The sequence below is a fragment of the Arvicanthis niloticus genome, chromosome 24, assembly GCF_011762505.2.
Source record: "Arvicanthis niloticus isolate mArvNil1 chromosome 24, mArvNil1.pat.X, whole genome shotgun sequence".
Taxonomy (NCBI): Eukaryota; Metazoa; Chordata; class Mammalia; order Rodentia; family Muridae; genus Arvicanthis; species Arvicanthis niloticus.
The window spans coordinates 26,942,867-26,961,392 of record NC_133432.1 but is presented as its reverse complement, the minus strand read 5'-3'; the positions used below and the strand labels follow the sequence as shown (position 1 = coordinate 26,961,392).

The 18,526-nt window shown below is 52.2% G+C and overlaps 1 protein-coding gene across 1 annotated transcript; it reads right to left on the bottom strand.

Annotated features, from left to right (window-relative positions):
* Positions 1-1,585: 1,585 nt before the first annotated feature.
* Positions 1,586-14,292, bottom strand: Myl10 (myosin light chain 10). The gene is made up of 7 exons (XM_076922262.1): positions 14,203-14,292; positions 10,127-10,219; positions 9,165-9,240; positions 8,177-8,281; positions 4,477-4,555; positions 1,926-1,974; positions 1,586-1,822 (listed from the first exon to the last, which is right to left on the bottom strand). Exons 1-7 carry the CDS (start codon positions 14,290-14,292, stop codon positions 1,724-1,726), a joined length of 591 nt encoding a protein of 196 aa, XP_076778377.1. The 3' UTR covers positions 1,586-1,723.
* Between the last annotated feature and the right edge of the window lie 4,234 nt (positions 14,293-18,526).

The window sequence follows — 18,526 nt, the reverse complement described above, 5'->3', positions numbered from 1 at the left end:
TTTTTACTGTTCACTTTGAAAGAGGATCTCATAAGTTCCTCTTGAACTCAATGCAGTTTTAACTGGTTTTATTTATCACCACTGTACTCTGGCTCAGAGAGGGGATGAAGAAAGAATGAAGAGAAAGGAAGGTGAATGCTCCTCCCACACGCACCTCCTCTTTAACCCGTGGGATCCCCCTTTGACCTCTGCACTGACTGCCCGTGTCTCTAGTGAGCCAGGACCCCTGCAGTATGGCGGGTCCAGCTATCAGACAGAGTCTCAAGGAAGTGGGTGTCAGAGATTGCCTGAGGTGCCCACTCCCTGTAGCCCTGGCTCTGTCTCCTTCTGTGGGACACAAACAGGTCCGACAAGTCTTCAGTGTAGACAGGGCTCAGCTCATGACTTCCAGGAAAGTGAGTCTTAGAAAGCGAGGGGCAGCCGGGGCTGTGGTAGAGGAAGGTCTCTTCTAGAAGCCTCAGTCTCTTCTCTAGAAGACCACTCACTTGTATCCCAGGCCAAGAGCGTCAGGTGGTGGGGGAAACCTCTCTTGCTCCCTCCTTGAGGGGATGACAAGGGCTCTCTATTTCCTACGTCTGTTTATCTGTCTTGCCCTCTTCCCTCTCTTTTTCATCTGTGTGTGTGTCTGTCTGTCTGTCTGTCTGTCTTACTGCTTTCTTTATTGGAGATAGGATCCTACAGGCCACACTGGCCTCAAACTTGCAATCTTCTTGGACTGAACACTCTGAATGTATGAGATAAAATAAATCCTTTCTCTCTGAACTTGTTCTCAGCTTTCATGTGGGGGTTGGGGGATAAAGAACCAGTGAAGTGTCGTGGGAAGTGAAGGCACTTGCTGCCAAGCCGGAGACCTTTATTTCATCCCCAGGACCCAGATGGTGGAGGGAGAGAAGCAACTTCCCTATGTGCCCTTTAACATCTATACACCCCCAGATATTGTATGTATCTACACATACAATAAAGTAACTCATATTTTCCATTATTCCCTTGCAGGCTTAAATATAACACACAGAGGATATGAGACTTTTGTCGAGATCTGCGTGCCCCCAGAACCTTCTGTCCTCTCTCTGATCTTTTGGCACCCTCGGTGGTGTCTTTTGGTGAGCAGACGTTTTTAATCACAATGAAGTCCCCTTTAGCTCCATCTAGCCCATCTTTGGTTCCATGCGAGTGGAGAGCTCTCTACGTTTTAAATGTCCCTGAACTCATCTCTTCTCCCCAACTTCGCTCCTGCCCGGCTCCTTCTGCCAAGTCTCTCTCTCCATCCCGCCCTCCACCCCACTCACATCCTGTCTCAGTTTTGGCTCATCTGAGACTCTTTCTCCCCACAGTTCTCATGACCCTACTGCACACGAACAACCCTGTCTCATCCAGGAGACTCAAAGACGCTAGGTGCTCAATAAAACCCCCATCAATGAAGTCAATGCCCTGTGGTCCAGATGGGGGGCATTAAAAATATCCATCGCTTCTAAACATCAGCTCATCAGGAACAGCTGAGCAGAGCAGGGGAACCAAGAGTTTTGGAAATACTAGCGTGGAAGGGAGTGTTTCACCATCTTCCCAACCAGTGCTAACCACTCAAACGCACATCTCTGTGTTATTTATTCCAGCTTCAACCCCGGATTCCGGGGGTGATGGAGACTGTTTCCCTACCTATAGCTAGCCCTGCACAGGCCCCCACCCCACCCCATCTTGGCTGACTCCAGGTATGGAGGAGACACATCTAGTCCTTCTCCTCGCCGTGTGTGATGACGTAGCACAGATTCCTGTAGTCTAAGTTGCCACAGACGTCTGGAGGGAAAGCTGCAAACATCTGCTTGACCTGGGAGAGGGAGCAGAGGGTCGGGTTAAATGGCGGCTGGTGAAGAAAGGAGAAGTCAGAACAATGGCTCTATGGGAATGTCACCCCCACAGACCACACTTACCTCCTCCTCACTGAATCGGTCAGCCTGGGTCATAAGCTTTTCTTTAATGCTGTAGGTAGAGAGAAGCCATCATAGCTTGTGGAAAAAGCTGCCTGGTGGCCACGTGGACATGAAGTCTCTAGGAGAGTTCTAACCCAGATGATCCCAGCTTAGGGCTGGTTCTCCCAGCCCCAAGGCATCTCTTTGACCCCTAAGTGCTTCTCTTGCAGCCTGTACTCTCCTCGAAACAACCAGGAACAGATGGAACAATCTTGAGACTCTGATGTGACTTGGAGGCTTCTCAGATTCCCATGGTGTGCTAACAACTAATCTTAGACTCCTGGGAGGGGTCCTTTGTATTTGTTAGAGAGTGGAACCCTCGGCCTAGACCATGTAAGACAAATGCTCTACTGCCCCTCACTGGGGGATTCTAGGCAGGGGCTCTACCACTGAGCCACGCCCCCAGCCCCTCACTGGGGGATTCTAGGCAAGGGCTCTACCACTGAGCCACGCCCACAGCCCCTCACTGGGGGATTCTAGGCAGGGGCTCTGCCACTGAGCCACACCCCAGCCCCTCACTGGGGGATTCTAGGCAGGTGCTCTACCCTCAAGTTGTATCCCCAGTCCTCACTACTTTTCTGTTTTGAAACATCTAAGTTTTCCAGGTTTACTACAGACGTACTCTAGCTCAGATTGGTCTTGAATCTTCTACCTCAGCTTCTAGAGTAGCTGGAATGACCAGCCTGCGCCCCACCCCTGCCCCCTGCCCCCGCCCCACCACTATCTTTTTCAGCTTGTGGTTTTAGCTGCTGTGTTTGGCCTCCAACATTTCCTAGACTACATCATACTGTTTAAGGCCAAGAGCATCATGGGAAGATGTGGTCCAGTCTTCTCATGAATCCCTTTAAACCTTGCTTCCTGAAAAACCTGGGACATTTATGCAAGATTCCCCTTTACCTAGGGAGAAACCAAGGCTTGGGAGGGCTTACAGCTTCCCTGCCATCCCAGAGGGAGGCTGTGGCAGGGTTGCGTCTGTCTCCTTGGGATCCAGGAAAATACAGCTGGAGGCGAGGCCTGCACCCAGTTCTGGATGATAATTTACATCCTTCACAACCAGCGAGGGTTTGCAGACACTGGGGTTCTGTGGGCAAGGATGGGATCAGAGAGCTAAGCAGAGCCTCTGCTCTCAGGGTATCCTCTGGCGCCATTGGTAGCAGGCCCTGGTTAAGGAGCAACACATATTTTCCGTTGTTTATTACTATGGGACAGTCACAGTTTCCAGGTTGCCAAAGATGGAGACTTTGCATAGACTTTGTGTCGACCAGATCCACTTCTGTGGCCTATCTGGCCAGCAGCCCTGCCTGCTAGGTTTCCACAGCCCGGGACTGTTCCTTCCATTCAAAATGAGTCCCTCGGGGGACACTCCTTCCCTTCCCCCACCTCAGTCCTATCTTCATATTGGTGGGAGATAAGATGCTCCCGGTCATGCCGGGAGGGGGTTGTTCTCCTGGTACCTCTCTGACTCCTCAAGATTCAGAAATGAGCACAGACCCAGAGGGTGGGGGGTTGGTTTGATGTAGCCTCGGCACTCTGGTAGTCCCTCTTCCCTCTGCACCCCAGGGAGCCTGACTCCCAGCCTTTGAGGACACTATGTAAGAAGGCACATGAACTTCTATCTCGGCCAGACTCCATCTGCCCCTCCTTCACCCCATAGCTGGAAGCTTCTATGAACAGCCAGACCCATCAGCACCTGAACTCCTAAAGAATGACTGTCACCAGATACCAGCCTATCCTTGAGATGGAGGGACATCTCACCAGCTAGAGCCACCTAAGAACAGCAAAGTTTGGAAGGGACATCTTGGAGGTTGGCCCAACTTCCAGGGACCAATGTAGACTGCCACTTCCTAACCTTGGCTCTTCGTCCCTTCTGCTCTTACTAAAACGTGTTCCCATGTGTGTATGAAACAGGCCACCAGAGCAGAACCCACCTCTGTCATACCAGCCCAAGGGCCTGCAGGATGGCTGCTTATGGCCACTTCCCACCCAGTTTCCCCAAGCTGAGCTGGCCAGTGGTGTCCCCATCTGGCCCTGTCCTCTCCCCAAACCCTGGTTTCTGGATCTTTGCTGGCCAGTCCTCCCCTTTTCACCCCCATATCCATGGGCCATAATCATCTCCTCCTCTTCCTCCCCCTCCTCTTCCAGGCTCCAGGCTATTCATTCCCCAGCCCAGCAGCCCATACACACTAAACCCTGGTTCATCCTTACTGTCCCCACATCTAGAATACCATTTCCACCCCAGATTGGCCAATCTGGATTCATCCTTCAAGGCTCACCCCAATCTCTCTTCATCCCCAACACTCAGAAGCCATCCTTGACCCATACTGCCCCTTCACTTCCATACCTAGAGAGGGGGAGCACCAGCTCAGGAGGGAGGGAGGGTGTACCAGGAGGAACAGCTGGTTTGGGGCAGGGGCCTCTAGCCACTGGATGTATGTTTGCCCTGTTCAGCTGAGTTCTGAGGGAGAGAGGAGCCAGGGCTGACACCCACCCTGGCTCAGCCCTTAAAACTTACAAGTCAGCCTTGACGAAGCCTTTTCCTTCAGTGTCAAACACTTTGAAGGCGTGCAGTATGGTCTCTTCCGGGTCCGTGCCTATAGGGAGCACACACAGGACAAGAAAAGGTAGTAGGGGCCTCTCAGAAGTGGTGCTAAACTGGGCAGGAGTTGAGAGACAGGGAACTCCTACTGAGTCACGCCCCCATTCCCTCATTGGAGGATTCTAGGCAGGTGCTCTACCACTGAGCCACACCCCCAGCCCCTCACTAGGGGATTCTAGGCAGGGGCTCTACCACTGAGCCACGCCCCCAGCCCCTCACTGGGGGATTCTAGGCAGGGGCTCTACCACTGAGCCACGCCCCCAGCCCCTCACTGGGGGATTCTAGGCAGGGGCTCTACCACTGAGCCACGCCCCCAGCCCCTCACTGGGGGATTCTAGGCAGGGGCTCTACCACTGAGCCACGCCCCCAGCCCCTCACTGGGGGATTCTAGGCAGGGGCTCTACCACTGAGCCACGCCCCCAGCCCCTCACTGGGGGATTCTAGGCAGGGGCTCTACCACTGAGCCACGCCCCCAGCCCCTCACTGGGGGATTCTAGGCAGGGGCTCTACCACTGAGCCACGCCCCCAGCCCCTCACTGGGGGATTCTAGGCAGGGGCTCTACCACTGAGCCACGCCCCCAGCCCCTCACTGGGGGATTCTAGGCAGGGGCTCTACCACTGAGCCACGCCTCCAGCCCCTCACTGGGGGATTCTAGGCAGGGGCTCTACCACTGAGCCACGCCCCCAGCCCCTCACTGGGGGATTCTAGGCAGGGGCTCTACCACTGAGCCACGCCCCCAGCCCCTCACTGGGGTATTCTAGGCAGGGGCTCTATCACTGAGCCACGCCCCCAGACTGAATTTATTTTGGTAACTACTTTCCTCAAAGCCACAAAAGTAACACAATAGGAACCACTCCAGCTGCATCATTACCCAGCACATTGGCCCACCTGTCTCTGAGTGTCCGCATCTTGAAGACATCTCCAGGGAGTTCCAGCCTCAGCCCCCAAGCCCAGAGCTCTTGTTCTTCTCTCATTGCCACTGTGCCTAACTTGGGTCACAAATGACTCTCAGTTGCTGCCTTCTCACTGCCAGAGCACTCACTAATATCAGCTCTGAGACCCCAGAGAAGTCGCCAACCTCCCCGAGTTTCCGTTTCTTTACATATGAAGTGGGAACAATTGTCAGGAGAGTGAAGAATATAGTAAATGTTCTTGCAAGGAGTTTATGCACAGTGGGGCAGGTTGTTAACAACTAAATGTATGCAGTCCACTTAGGTGTCTGGGAAACCTCCAAGCTCTCCAGACAGTGCCTATTGTACCACTTCTGTGGCTTTGAAGAACATTGTTACCAAAATAAACTATTCTGTGTCTGGAAGTGTGGCTCAGTGGTAGAGCCCCTGCCTAGAATGCCCCAGTGAGGGGCTGGAGGCGTGGCTCAGTGGTAGAGCCCCTGCCTAGAATCCCCCAGTGAGGGGCTGGGGGCGTGGCTCAGTGGTAGAGCCCCTGCCTAGAATCCTCCAGTGAGGGGCTGGGGGCGTGGCTCAGTGGTAGAGCCCCTGCCTAGAATCCCCCAGTGAGGGGCTGGGTCAGACCCTTATATGTATCCTCTATCAGCCTGTTCTCTACTGGAAAGGAGAGCATTGTCCCCTCTGAACAGGTGACAGGAGCCAGTGTGCCCATCTCAGGTGGACTTAGCAGCAGAGTTGTGGGCAGCCCTAAGGTAGAGAGGCTAGGAGGTGCAGGAGGGTTCTGAGAAGGGCTGGTTAGAGTCTCAGCCTCCAGGGCCACAGCCTCCCAATTGGACCGATTAGCTAAAGACCCTGTGTCTCTCTGAAGTGTCCTAGCAGCCAAAGCTGGTCTGCAGTTGCCCCCCCACCCCCCCGTCATCTTCCTAGGACTAAGCCCTGGATTTGGTTAGCTCTGGGCTGGCTGTAGGTCACTCACCTCAGCCAGCCACTCCTTGCTTTGTCCCCAGAGAGGGCCTCTGGTCTGCGAAAGACCCTCTCTTTTTTATGGAAGACCCATAAAAAAGCTTGGCACAGTGGCTGCCTGCCATTGCGGGAAACCAGAGGATAGTCTTCTTGTCTCAATTAACTGCCACAATGGTGCCTGTCACAGCCCACGGCCCTCCCCACTGCCAGCTTCTCACGCAACCTTAGATAAGTTTGCATGACAGCCTCAGCTGGAGTCCCAGGCCTGGAGCCCCAGCAAAGATGAGAACAAGCTGCAATTCTAGGTCCCCAGCAGGCCCTCAGTCATCAGTCTCCTCATACGGAAAGCAGGCCGTCACAGCTAAAAGTGGTGCCCCTTCCTGTTCACCCCCAATATCCATGTCACATCAGGGCTGAAGACACCATTCTCTGGTTTTACTGCTGAGCTATACCTCAAGCCCCTCACTGGGGGATTCTAGGCAGGTGCTATACCATTGAGCCACGCCCCCAGCCCCTCACTGGGGGATTCTAGGCAGGGGCTCTACCACTGAGCCACACTTCCAGCCCCTCACTGGGGGATTCTAGGCAGGGGCTCTACCACTGAGCCACGCCCCCAGCCCCTCACTGGGAGATTCTAGGCAGGGGTTTTACCACTGAGCCACACCCCCAGCCCCTCACTGGGGGATTCTAGGCAGGTGCTATACCACTGAGCCACGCCTCCAGCCCCTCACTGGGGCATTCTAGGCAGGGGCTCTACCACTGAGCCACGCCCCCAGCCCCTCACTGGGGGATTCTAGGCAGGGGCTCTACCACTGAGCCACACCCCAGCCCCTCATTGGGGGATTCTAGGCAGGGGCTCTACCACTGAGCCACACCCCAGCCCCTCACTGGGGGATTCTAGGCAGGTATTCTTTTACTGAGCCACGCCCCTAACCCTGAGTGGAATAGTCTAGGCAAGGGCTCTACTACAATACCAAGGTGAGGGAAACCAGATCTTAATCTTGTGAGGGACAAGGGAAAGGCAAAGGACAACCACAGCCCAGGATTTCTCATTCAACCACAGAACCCTCAGGCTCAGGGACGCGTTTAAAAGGGAGCTCCCAGGGGCGAGGAGAGAAGGAAAAGAGATAACCCATCTTCAAGGCCCAGACCTGGGGCTATGTCTCAGGAGTGTGGAGTAGTTAGAACTGGGTCTATTTAGGTTTTCTTTTATGGGATACCTGAGGTAGGTATTGAGCCTCCTCTGTCTCTTCATCCCTGAAAAGAGCTCCCAGGTCCTTGCCCTGGGGACTGCAGTGACTCCACCAAAGGACAAGGTAAGCAAACCCCTCTAGCAATGGGATCGGGCACAGTTGATCTGAGAAACCTCTCTTAGCAACCCTCTGCCTCGTCCTCACCATCAGCAGAGGCCAGAGAGGCAGGGCAGGCAGGTAGAAGGGGAAACAGACTAGGAGGAGGGCAGAGAGGGAGGGTAGGAAGGGGAACTGGGAGCAAAAGAGTGTGGGCCGGTATTATCCTGACAGTGGGCAGATGAATTACAAGGGAGAGGTATTACGGTGATGCACACTGTGTGTGCAGAGGTGGAAACTAAGGCAGGGTCTAGGACAGTGTGTATAGCCAGAGGATAGCACCTGGGAGCCCAAGCATGTCTCCATCTGTGGTTATACAATCATGAGGGCCAAGCAGGTGAGTTCTCCCCTTCCTGCTCCCCGCCCTTCCTTAGGCCCTGGAGATGCTCGCTCACCCTTGAGTTTCTCCCCAAACATGGTCAGGAAGACTGTGAAGTTGATGGGCCCCGGAGCTTCCTTTACCATGCCTTCCAGCTCCTCGTTCTTGACATTTATGCGACCTGGAGAGGGGGAGGGGAAGGGTGTAAGGAGCCTGGAGGGACACCACCTCTAAGAAGCCAGGGAGAGTCCTTCTGTCTCTCCTGCTTCTATGGGTCAACCCGTCTCCACCTGGCCCTGTCCATCCATTAGGGAGATTTGGAGGAAACACTGGAATCTACAGGCTATCGGCCTACCCCTCCCCCAACTTCTCCTCCCTTCTCTCAAGCTTCCTGGAAAGCAGAGCAAGACTCTCTGAATCTCCCTTTCACAGATTAAAAAATGAAACGAAAACAAACAAACAAAAGCAAAAGAGAGGAAGAAGGAGGAGGAAGAGGAGGTGAAGAAGAAGAGGAGGAAGAGGAGGAAAAGGAGGAGGAGGAGGGGGAGGGGGGAGGAAGAGGGCGGCCTGAGGAGCCTCAGCCTCAGGTCTCAGGCTTTCCTGGTATGCTGCAAGGTCCCGGTGGGCACTCAGGTTCCCAGAAACTCAAAACTCAACCCATATTGGTGCCTTAGTTCAACCACCCTATCTTCTCCAAACTCAACTTTCTACTGTTTCATTTTGAGACAGTGTTTTATCGTGTAATATAGGTAGACACTGAATCAGAAATCCCCCTGCCTCAGTATGAGAGTGCTGGGATTACAGACATGCACTACACACCACCTCTTGGATCTCTCACTATCCCAGGCAGGGCCTTGGCACAACGTCAAAAAAAAAAAAAAAAAAAAAAAAAATCTTAAAATGTCTTCTCCTAGCCACGAAGTCCTCCTGTCTCATTGGGAACCTTCCCCTCCACTGGGCTTCCCAGTTCTCAAGCTCCTCACTGTGGCTGCCTTGGCTTATCCTTCTTCACACCTCAGTCATTAGCTCTACTCTAAGCCCCAAGCTTCCCCAGCTCTACTCACCCAGCGCAGCAAAGGTGTCCCTCAGGTCCTCCTTGTCGATAAAGCCGTCGCGGTTCTGGTCCATGATAGTGAAGGCCTGATGAAGACATTGGCTCTGAACTGCCAGGGCCCACCCAGACCCTGCCCTTCTCCCCAGGGTGTCCTTGGCTGTCTGCAGTAGTAGACACCTCAACCTGGAGCCTGTGACCTCCTAGAGCTCCAATTTAGTTTAGCGCGCGCTGCATCCTGGGAACTGTAGTCCACCCTCTCTGAACCTCTCCCTTGAGTGCTTTGGGACTCCACACTCATTCATTGCAAGAGCACAGCGACTCGGAGAGAGAAACCGAGGCTCAGAGATGGAAACAGGGGCTCAAAAAGAGACAGTGAGTTTGGGAAATGGAAATTGAGGCTCAGAAAGGGAAAGGCGTTTCCATAGGTCACACAGCAAGTACAGGCTCCGGTAGAGATCAGAGCCACAGAGGCAGCCATGAGGACCTGGAGGATTAACGACAGTGTGGGCAGCCACAGTGGACTCCTTGAACAACCTCCGTGAATCCCGGTGATCCTCCTGTGATGTCCCATCTTTATTATTGTTAATTTGGCTGGATTTAGAATCACTCTCTGGGCACATCTGTGAGGGGTTCTCTAGACTGGGCTAACTGAGGTAGGAAAACCCACCTTAAAGTGAGGAAAGCACCATCCCACGGGCTGAGATTTTGACTGAATGAAACGGAGACGCTAGCTAAGCACCAGCATTCATTTCTCTTGACTTCCTGCCCCTGGCCGTGGTGTGTGTGACCAGCTCAGGTTCCTGCCCCTAGGCCTTCCCCAACCCTCACAGACTGTACCCTAGAATTGTGAGCCAGAATTAGGGAAGCCTTCCTTCCTTAAATTGCTTTTGTCAGGCATTTTGTTGCAGCGAAAAGAAAACTAACTGATATAGACTCCCAGGGTCCCCAGGCTTGCCAGCGCCACCGACCAACCTCTTTAAACTCCTGGATCTGGGACTGGTCAAACATCGAGAAGACGTTGGAGCTGGCCGTGCCTTCAACTCTCTTCCGGGCTCTTCTGGGTGCCTGGGCGCAAGAGGTAAAACCTTGTAGCCTTTGCCTCTTTCAGAGGTCAGCAGTCACCAGTGTCAGCCACGGGTCCCTGAACACCATGGTCCAGGGACCATGGCCCTTCTTCCCCATACACACGGCAGCCAGCTGAAGCACTTGGACCGAGTTTCCCAAGTGTCAACTGGACAGGACCTAGAGTCACCATAGAGACAAACCTCTTCTGGGCATGTCTGCAAGGGAGTTTCTAGATTAGTTCATTGAGGTGGGAAGACCCACCCTAACTGTGGGTGGCATCGTCCCATGGGCTGGGGTCCTGAACTGAATAAAAGAAGACAGTAAGCTGAGTACCGGAGTTCTCTGCTTTTCAGCTGCCAATGCAGTGAGATCAGCTGCTTCTTCCTCTTGCAGCCATGACAACCCCGCCGGAAGCTGGGCAGTATCCTTGAACAGTGAGCCAAAACAAAGTCCTCCTCCTCTACCTTGCTTTGGTAGGTTTTTTTGTTTGTTTGTTTAGTCACAGCACGAAAGAAGTAACTAATGCAATAATCTTGCTTTTCTCAGCTCAAGGGAGAAGTCTGCAGAGTATCCACTGCGCAGGGTGGGGCAGCTGTGCCCGACCCAGTCACCCACCCATGCCCAGGCTCCTGAAGCAGGTGGGCTCTTTTCTATCCTCAGCCCTTTGTGTGGGACTTCCAGATCTTCCACCAGTCACCGTCCACTTTGCTGAGATCCTAGTCTTGTTGTCCAGCGGCTAAAAGCTTCCAGAATGTTCCCAGCATACTGTCTCAGCTCTTAGTCCTGCAAGATTATTTCTAGACAGGATCTCGGAGCTCCCTGTCCACTCACATGGGTTCCTTCCCCACCCCAAATCCACTTTGAGTGTCCTTCTATCTCAAACATCTGGTCCATAGCGTGTGTGAGTGCGTGCGTGCGTGCGTGCCTGTGTAGGTTAGAGGACAGAGTTCAGGTGTTGGTTGTCTCCTATCATGTGAGGGATCAGAGAGATTGAATATTGAATTCAGGTCATCAGACTTGGCAGCAAGCATCTTTTACTGGCTGGGCCATTTCTCAGTTACAGTTTTGAGACAAGATCTCTGGTTGGCCAGAGTTTACCTATTCAACTAGGCTGGCCAGCTAGCAAGCCTGCGTGACCCACCATCTCTGTGTCTTCAGGCTTGCATTGGGATTACAAGCATGTGACACCATACCCAACTTTTTTCCACCTGAGTTCTGGGAAATCAAACTTAGGGCCGTATGTTTATGAGCAAGCATGTTACCAACACAGCTCTCTGTCCAGCTTCTTAAAAGTGACTCTTAATGTCAGAAAGGAACAAACTTCTGGGCCCAGGGTCCCTGCCAGATAGCAACCGTCTTGAGTCCTCCTAGCTGGGGTTTCCCCAGCTTTGCCACATTCACCTTAGCACCTGTGTGGTCTCCCCACTCCCACCCCACTCTCCCCTTTCCCTAGGGCTCCTGGGCCCATGTCAGGAGCAACAACCCAGCGACTTATAATTAGCTTTTACTGGGTGCTAGTCTTGAGTAATCCTTTGAAAGAGGGGGGTGGCTGACAAAGAGGCCACACGTGGGATGCTCTAAGCCTAGGAAATATTTATAAATCCTATCAGATATCTTAAAGAAAAGAACTCCCCTGTGGAGCTCATCTCTCCTAATTACACATACATTTCCCTCTGATTAATAAAAAATTATCGCTTCCGTAAGCCGGATATTCCACTAGTTCTCAGGGCTGTAGCACACCCCCCCACATACACACACACACACATACACACACACACACACACACACACACACACACACACACACACCACGTACATGTTTTCTATCCTGGCCTTTCAGGTCCACCTGGTCACAGGCCCTCTTGGAGGCTATGAGCCCTGCAAGGCAGGAAGGGTTCACCTTTTATCTGGCTTGGAAGTTCAAGTTCATACTGCACCTTTGAAAGATAAGTTTTATTCTGAAGGAAACAGTCCAAGAAAGAAGGGGGAAGTCACCCTGACCTGGATTTTCACCCTGGCCTTGTGATAAGAACGGTGGATCACGTGGCTGGGGAGACTGGGTTAGTGGGTAAGAGAGCTTCCTGAAGAAGCAGAAAGACCTGACTTCAGGTTCTCAGAAATCCCATAAAAATCCAGGTGCACTTGACCCCCACCTGTAACTCTAATGATAGGGGAGGTGGAGACAGGGGCATTGCTGGAGTTTGCTCTGCTAGGTCAGCTCCAGGATCAGTGAAAGACCTTGTTTCAGGGGAATATGGTGGCCAGTGATAGTTCAGGACAGCTGACATCTTCTCGGGCCTCTGCACAGGTACATATATGCATACACGCATACACACACACCATGTACATTCCTTAAGTCTCTGTTTCCCTGCTTGTATTAATCTATATTTTTCTGATGACCAAATTTATTTTTTTTACTTATTTACTTTACACCCCAATTGTTGCCCCCTCCCAGTCACCCACTCCCACAATCCCCACCCCCACCACTCCTCCTCTTCTCCTGTGAGAGGGTAGAGCCCCACTAGGTATCCCCCCACAAACTTTTATTTTTTTAAACTCAGGGTCTCATGTAGCCCAGGCTGGCCTCAAACTCATTATGAAGCAAAGGATGGTCTTGAGCTTCTGATCCTCGGGTCTCCCTCTACCTCCCATGTGCTGGGGTGAGAGACGAGTGTCACCATGGCCAGTTTGTGTGGTGCTGAGGATGGACCGCAAAGCCTCATGGATGCTGAGCAAGGGCTCTACCGGCTAAGCCACACCCCCAGACCCTCTATATTTAGAAAATCAAAAATAAGCCCTGCTTCAAAACATCAGAATGATTACAAGGCACCTGCTAGTCTCTAGTTGAAGTCTAGGTCTAGCCCCTTCCTTGTCCCCAAAGAGCTTATAGTCCGTAGGTGATAGGGCATTAATACAAACTGATTGAGGGAGGGACAGGTGCTGAGTCACCAGGGGCTGGAACTCGGGGGCAGGGGACAGCTGCAGGGCTTGACAGGGATCCACACCTCATTGCAATTTGAGCCCCTGCCCAGCAAAGGAGCCTTGTCCTCCCATTCAGAACAGAGCCCTGAATCTATGAAGCCCGTAAGGCCAGCTCACTCATTACCTTCCACGATGGTCCTCCTTACCCCCAAGTACCTGAATCAAAAAACATCAAATCAGAACCCACGTGGATGAGAGGCTGTGTAGACAGCTCAGTCTGTACAGTGATTGTCTTGCAAGCATGAGAACCAAAACCCATGTAAAAAGGCAGATGTTGGTGGCATGCACCTATAATCTAAGTTCTGAGGAAGAGAGAACAAGATCCCCAGGGCTCAGTGGGTAGCCAGGCTAGTCCAGTTGGTAACCTCCAGCTAACAGTGAAAGGCTCTGTCTCAAACAAACAACCCAAGGTGGGCTGGGCATTGGTAATACACATCTTTATGTCTTTAGTACCAGTGCTTGGGAGGCAGAGGCAGGCAGATCTTTGATTGAAAGTGAATGTAGTCTACCGAGAGAGTTTCAGGACAGCCAGGGCTACACAGAGAAATCCTGTCTCAAAAGAACAAACAACCCAAGATGGATGGCCCTGAGGAACAACATTGGAGGTCAAGTTCTGGCCTTTACACATGGGTGCACACACATGGGAATGCATCCAAACACATGTCACATGCAAAAAAGAAGTCACATGGGTGAGACTGGACACCCATGAGACCGGATACCCAACAGAGGCAACATGGGATGGACCAAATTTGAGTATCAAAGTCAGACACTCCCTCCTCCCCGTAGCTGCCAGTTGAGAGAAACAGTGAAGGGAACAAGGTCAAAGTTAGGAAGAAAAAGCCCAGAATCACTCATGAGGTCCAGGTCCAAAAGATGGGACTTGAGGTAAGGAAGGAGTCAGGACTGAGGTTGGATCTGGGAGGGAAGGAGGAAGAGGACCAAAGCCAGGATGCTGGGCTCCATGGAGACAATGGGGGTGCAGGGAAGGTGGTCCCAGCCTACCATGGTCTGGTGTGCTTTCCAGTGCTGCAGCAGGTCTGGGGACAGCTTGGGGTGGCTCTTTAAATAGTGCTCCTCCAAGCCAGGCACCATTCCAAGTCTAGACAACAGTTTGGAAGGTGACCAGGGACAAGATGAGGGGCATTCAAGCTGGGCATCTCCCAGGGCTGTGAGGAGTGGGTGGCAAAGGCCACCAATGTGGAGACTGTCTAAGCCATGGGGATCTCTGACATCCCTAAGCCAACTGTTTTCTCTCTAGCCAAGGGACCATGGACCAGGAAGGGGGCAAGTGGCCAGGGACATGCCGAGTAAGTCAATGTGATCAGCCAGCTGGAGAGGCTTGGCATTGGATCCGTGAGGGGCAGAGGGCTCCTGGAAACAGAGGCTCCATGCCAGCTGGGGACACTCAGAGTAAAGATAACATCCCTTGAGTTTCAGGATTCTGGGTAGGACACCTGTGGGATACTCAGTCCTATCGTGGGGACAATGGGGGATATTATGATTGCATGACTTGCAATGTGTTTTGGTCTGACCGTCAAGGTCCCTCAACCAACATGACTGCAGTCAACTTCTGGAATTCTAAAACCTCACACCCCCACAAGTCTACAGACATTCAAGTCCTTTATGCAGAAGATGTGGTATCAGCTTAGAAGCTTCTATATGATTTTTGAAAAAATTGATTTCTGGACTGGGAATTGAACTCACAAGCCTCAGTTGCAGACAGTAGAGGTCCATGCCCTTTATCCTTTCCTAATACTTCTGAGCACATTTGGTTAAAACTACACATGTGCCGGGCAGTGGGGGCGCACGCCTTTAATCCCAGCACTTGGGAGGCAGAGGCAGGCGGATTTCTGAGTTCGAGGCCAGCCTGGTCTACAGAATGAGTTCCAGGACAGCCAGGGCTATACAGAGAAACCCTGTCTTGAAAAACCAAAAAAACAAAAACAAAAACAAAAAAAAACTACACATGCAAAAACTGGCTACACATTGCTCTGTGTACACATTGGAGGGCCATCCTTATCTGCCCCAGGCCAGGGCCCCCTTCTGAACTTGAAAATGCACAAAGTAAAGCCAGGAATGCTGGTGGTATATGTCTGATCCCAGCACTTGGGTCGGGAAGGCAAGAGGGTCAGGAGTTTAAGATCAGTCTGGGCTACAAGAGATCCTGTGGGCAGCAAGAAAGGTACAGCACCTACATAGAGTCCCCCAGCGAGGAGCGATGGTATGGCTTAATGATGGAACACTTGACTAGCTGCACAAATCCCTAGGTTCAGTACAACACACACACACACACACACACACACACACACACACACACAGAGAGAGAGAGAGAGAGAGAGAGAGAGAGAGAGAGAGAGAGAGAGAGGAGTGCAAAAGAAAATGCACAAAATCATGTTCGTAAAAGCAGAGAGACAAAAGAACCACATAGTTGATGAGGGAGAATTACAAAGACTTCACACACACACACACACACACGCACACACACACGCACACGCACACGCACGCACTCGTGCAATCTTCTCCTGGATGAGAATCTAAGATTTCTCCCTCCGAGCCAAGCAGAGCCCACACCTGCCACCCACCACCTCCTCAGGTGACCAGTGTGGTGCTGGTGGCCCCAGATCAGCCTCAAAGGCAGCCCCGGTCCATCTAGCCAAGTCGACTGCTGCGTGGGAAACTACATATGATCAGCTGCCAGGGCCAGAGGGCTTGGCTCAGGCCATGCAGCTGCAGGTCCCCAAGAGCTGGAGAGCTTAGCTGTCCCCGGAGCTGGCCTCAAGCCTGCAGGCCCTGGTACGGCTGATCCATGCCTTGATGAGAGAGAATATGATACTGATCAAACGAAGAGTGGCTGACATTTATAAACCAGAAGGTCACTCCAGGTCTTTGGCATCAGAGTCAGTCTCTCTCTCTCTCTCTCTCTCTCTCTCTCTCTCTCTCTCTCTCCCTCCCTCCCTCCCTCCCTCCCTCCCTCCTGTCTTTCACAGAGTCTCATTGGGTAGTTCTGGCTGGCTGTCAACTCACTATGTAGACCAGGCTGGCCTTGAACTCACAGAGCACCAACTGCCTGTCTGTCTCCCAAGTGCTAGGATTAAAGGCGTGCTCTACCATACCCTGGCAGAGTTCATCATTAACTCACTTTCCAAGTGAGGAAACTGAGAGACCATAAGCCACACATATGCACTCTCACAACTCATATGGCTGGTAGAAGGAAGTGGAACTAAGGAGAGAGGCCCTTTCAAATGGATTAATAAAGAAGCTTCTAGAAGATCCTATCCATATAAAACACTTCTTACACCTATGCCTTAATCTTCTGAGACTAAAGAAGACTGTCCACTTTCTCTGCTCTTCCACGCCCCCAGCCCCTCACTGGGGGATTCTAGGCAGGGGCTCTAACATTGAGCCACACTTCGAACTCCTCACTGGCCTTCCACCTATATTGGAAGTGAGGTCCTTCCATGCCACCTTCAGGGAACCCCAAAAGAGCCATCACATATTCCACAGTCATTCAGTAGGTCCTGCCCACTGAAGGTGACCCTGGCTGAGGCAGAAGCCCTGGATGCCAAGCTTAGCCCACACTGACTGGCAGGTGGGGAGACAGGCTGTGTGGCTATAGCAGTGCTTCTGTTTGAGTGCCCGCATGGCACAGGTGGCCGCTCTCTGTGCCAGCTGCGGGGTAATGTCTTTACTTGCCAGGTCATCTCGGCTCCGGGCTCAATGAGGGAGACCATGATGGCATCCAGCCTCTAACTTTGGAAAGCCCAGGACAGTTCTGGGCAAGCACCATGCTCACGGCCTGAGCAGCGGAGTGCTGATTAACAGGGAACCTCCATCATAGCTGGAGTCTTGCAAATGACAAGAAAGTACTGAGAGGCATCTGGGGAATATTTGCCCTCAAAGAGTGACAGCTATTGCTCAGACACGCCCAAGCCAGTTGGAGCAGATGATTCCACCTTTCAACTCTCCTTCAATCCTCCCTCCTCCCTCTCCCTCCCTATTTCCTACCCCCTTGCTCTCCGTGTGTGTGTGTGTGTGTGTGTGTGTGTGTGCGTGTGCGTGTGCGTGTGCGTGTGCGTGTGCGTGTGCGTGTGCGTGTGCGTGTGTGTGTGTGTGTGTTAAGGTCAGAGGTCAACTGCAAGGGTTCCTCAGAAGCTGCCCACCTATTATTTTTGAGTCTCTCACTGGCTTTGAACTGGCCAACCAGACTAGGCTAGATGGCCAGCGAGCCCCAGGGAGCATCCTGCTTTTGCTTTCCCAGTACTAGGCTTACAAATGTATGTACCACGCCCACCTTTTCACATAGGTCCTGGGGATCAAATTCAAGTCTCATGTTTGCATGGCAAGCATTGAATTATCTCCTAAACCTCTGCTAAATTCTTACCTGTACCCCACCCAAGCTCAACAAGCTATCCACCTTCAACCCCAGCCAGCCCCCCATGCTGACATCTACTGTTCCTCAAAGTCTTGTCCCTGCAGTGGTACAGGCCTGCCCATCACAGCTAGTTAGAAGACTGAGAAAGGGGTGTCATGAGTTCAAGACCAATTTAGGCTGCATAGTGAGTTGCATGCCAGGCTGAGCAAGTCAGTGAGATGTTGTCTCAAAGTGACAAGGAGGAGGAAGAAGAGAAGGAGGAGGAGAAGGAGGAGGAGAAGGAGGGGGAGGGGAGGGAAGGGGAGAGGAGAAGGAGAAGAAGGAGGAAAAAGGAGAAGAAGGAGGAGGAGGGGAAGGAGAAGGAGGAGGAGGAAGAGGAAGAAGAGAAGGAAGAGGAGGAGAGAGCTGGGTACAGGCTGGGTACAGGCTGGGTACAGCTCATTGGTAGCATGCTGGGCTCCCAGAACCTTATTCATTGACACAGCCTTCCATGTGTCAATTGTCTGACAGATCCAAGGAACCCATTGGAGTCCACCACTGTCATGGTCCCAGTGTGTAAAATTTTGCCAGCTGGTAAAGCTGTTTTGGAATGTTATGGAAGCAGAGGAATACAGAGTCTGGCTCCTGGAGGTAAGCTGTATGCTGAGGACAGAAGGGAAGGAGGATGTTAATATTTAAAGATATCACACTTTCACTGAGCCACGCCCACAGCCCCTCACTGGGGGATTCTAGGCAGGGGCTCTACCACTGAGCCACGCCCCCAGCTGCCTTTTTGTTGTTGTTTGCTTGTATAGTTGGTGTCCTAGTTAGCTTTAACTGTCAACTTGACACATCTTAGAGTCCAAATTGAGGAACTGCATAGATCAGATTGGCCCGTAGGATGGTCTGTGGGGAGTTGTCTTGTAGTGGGGGTGGCCTGATTCTGCTTGTATTGTAATGATAAGTGTAGGGCCC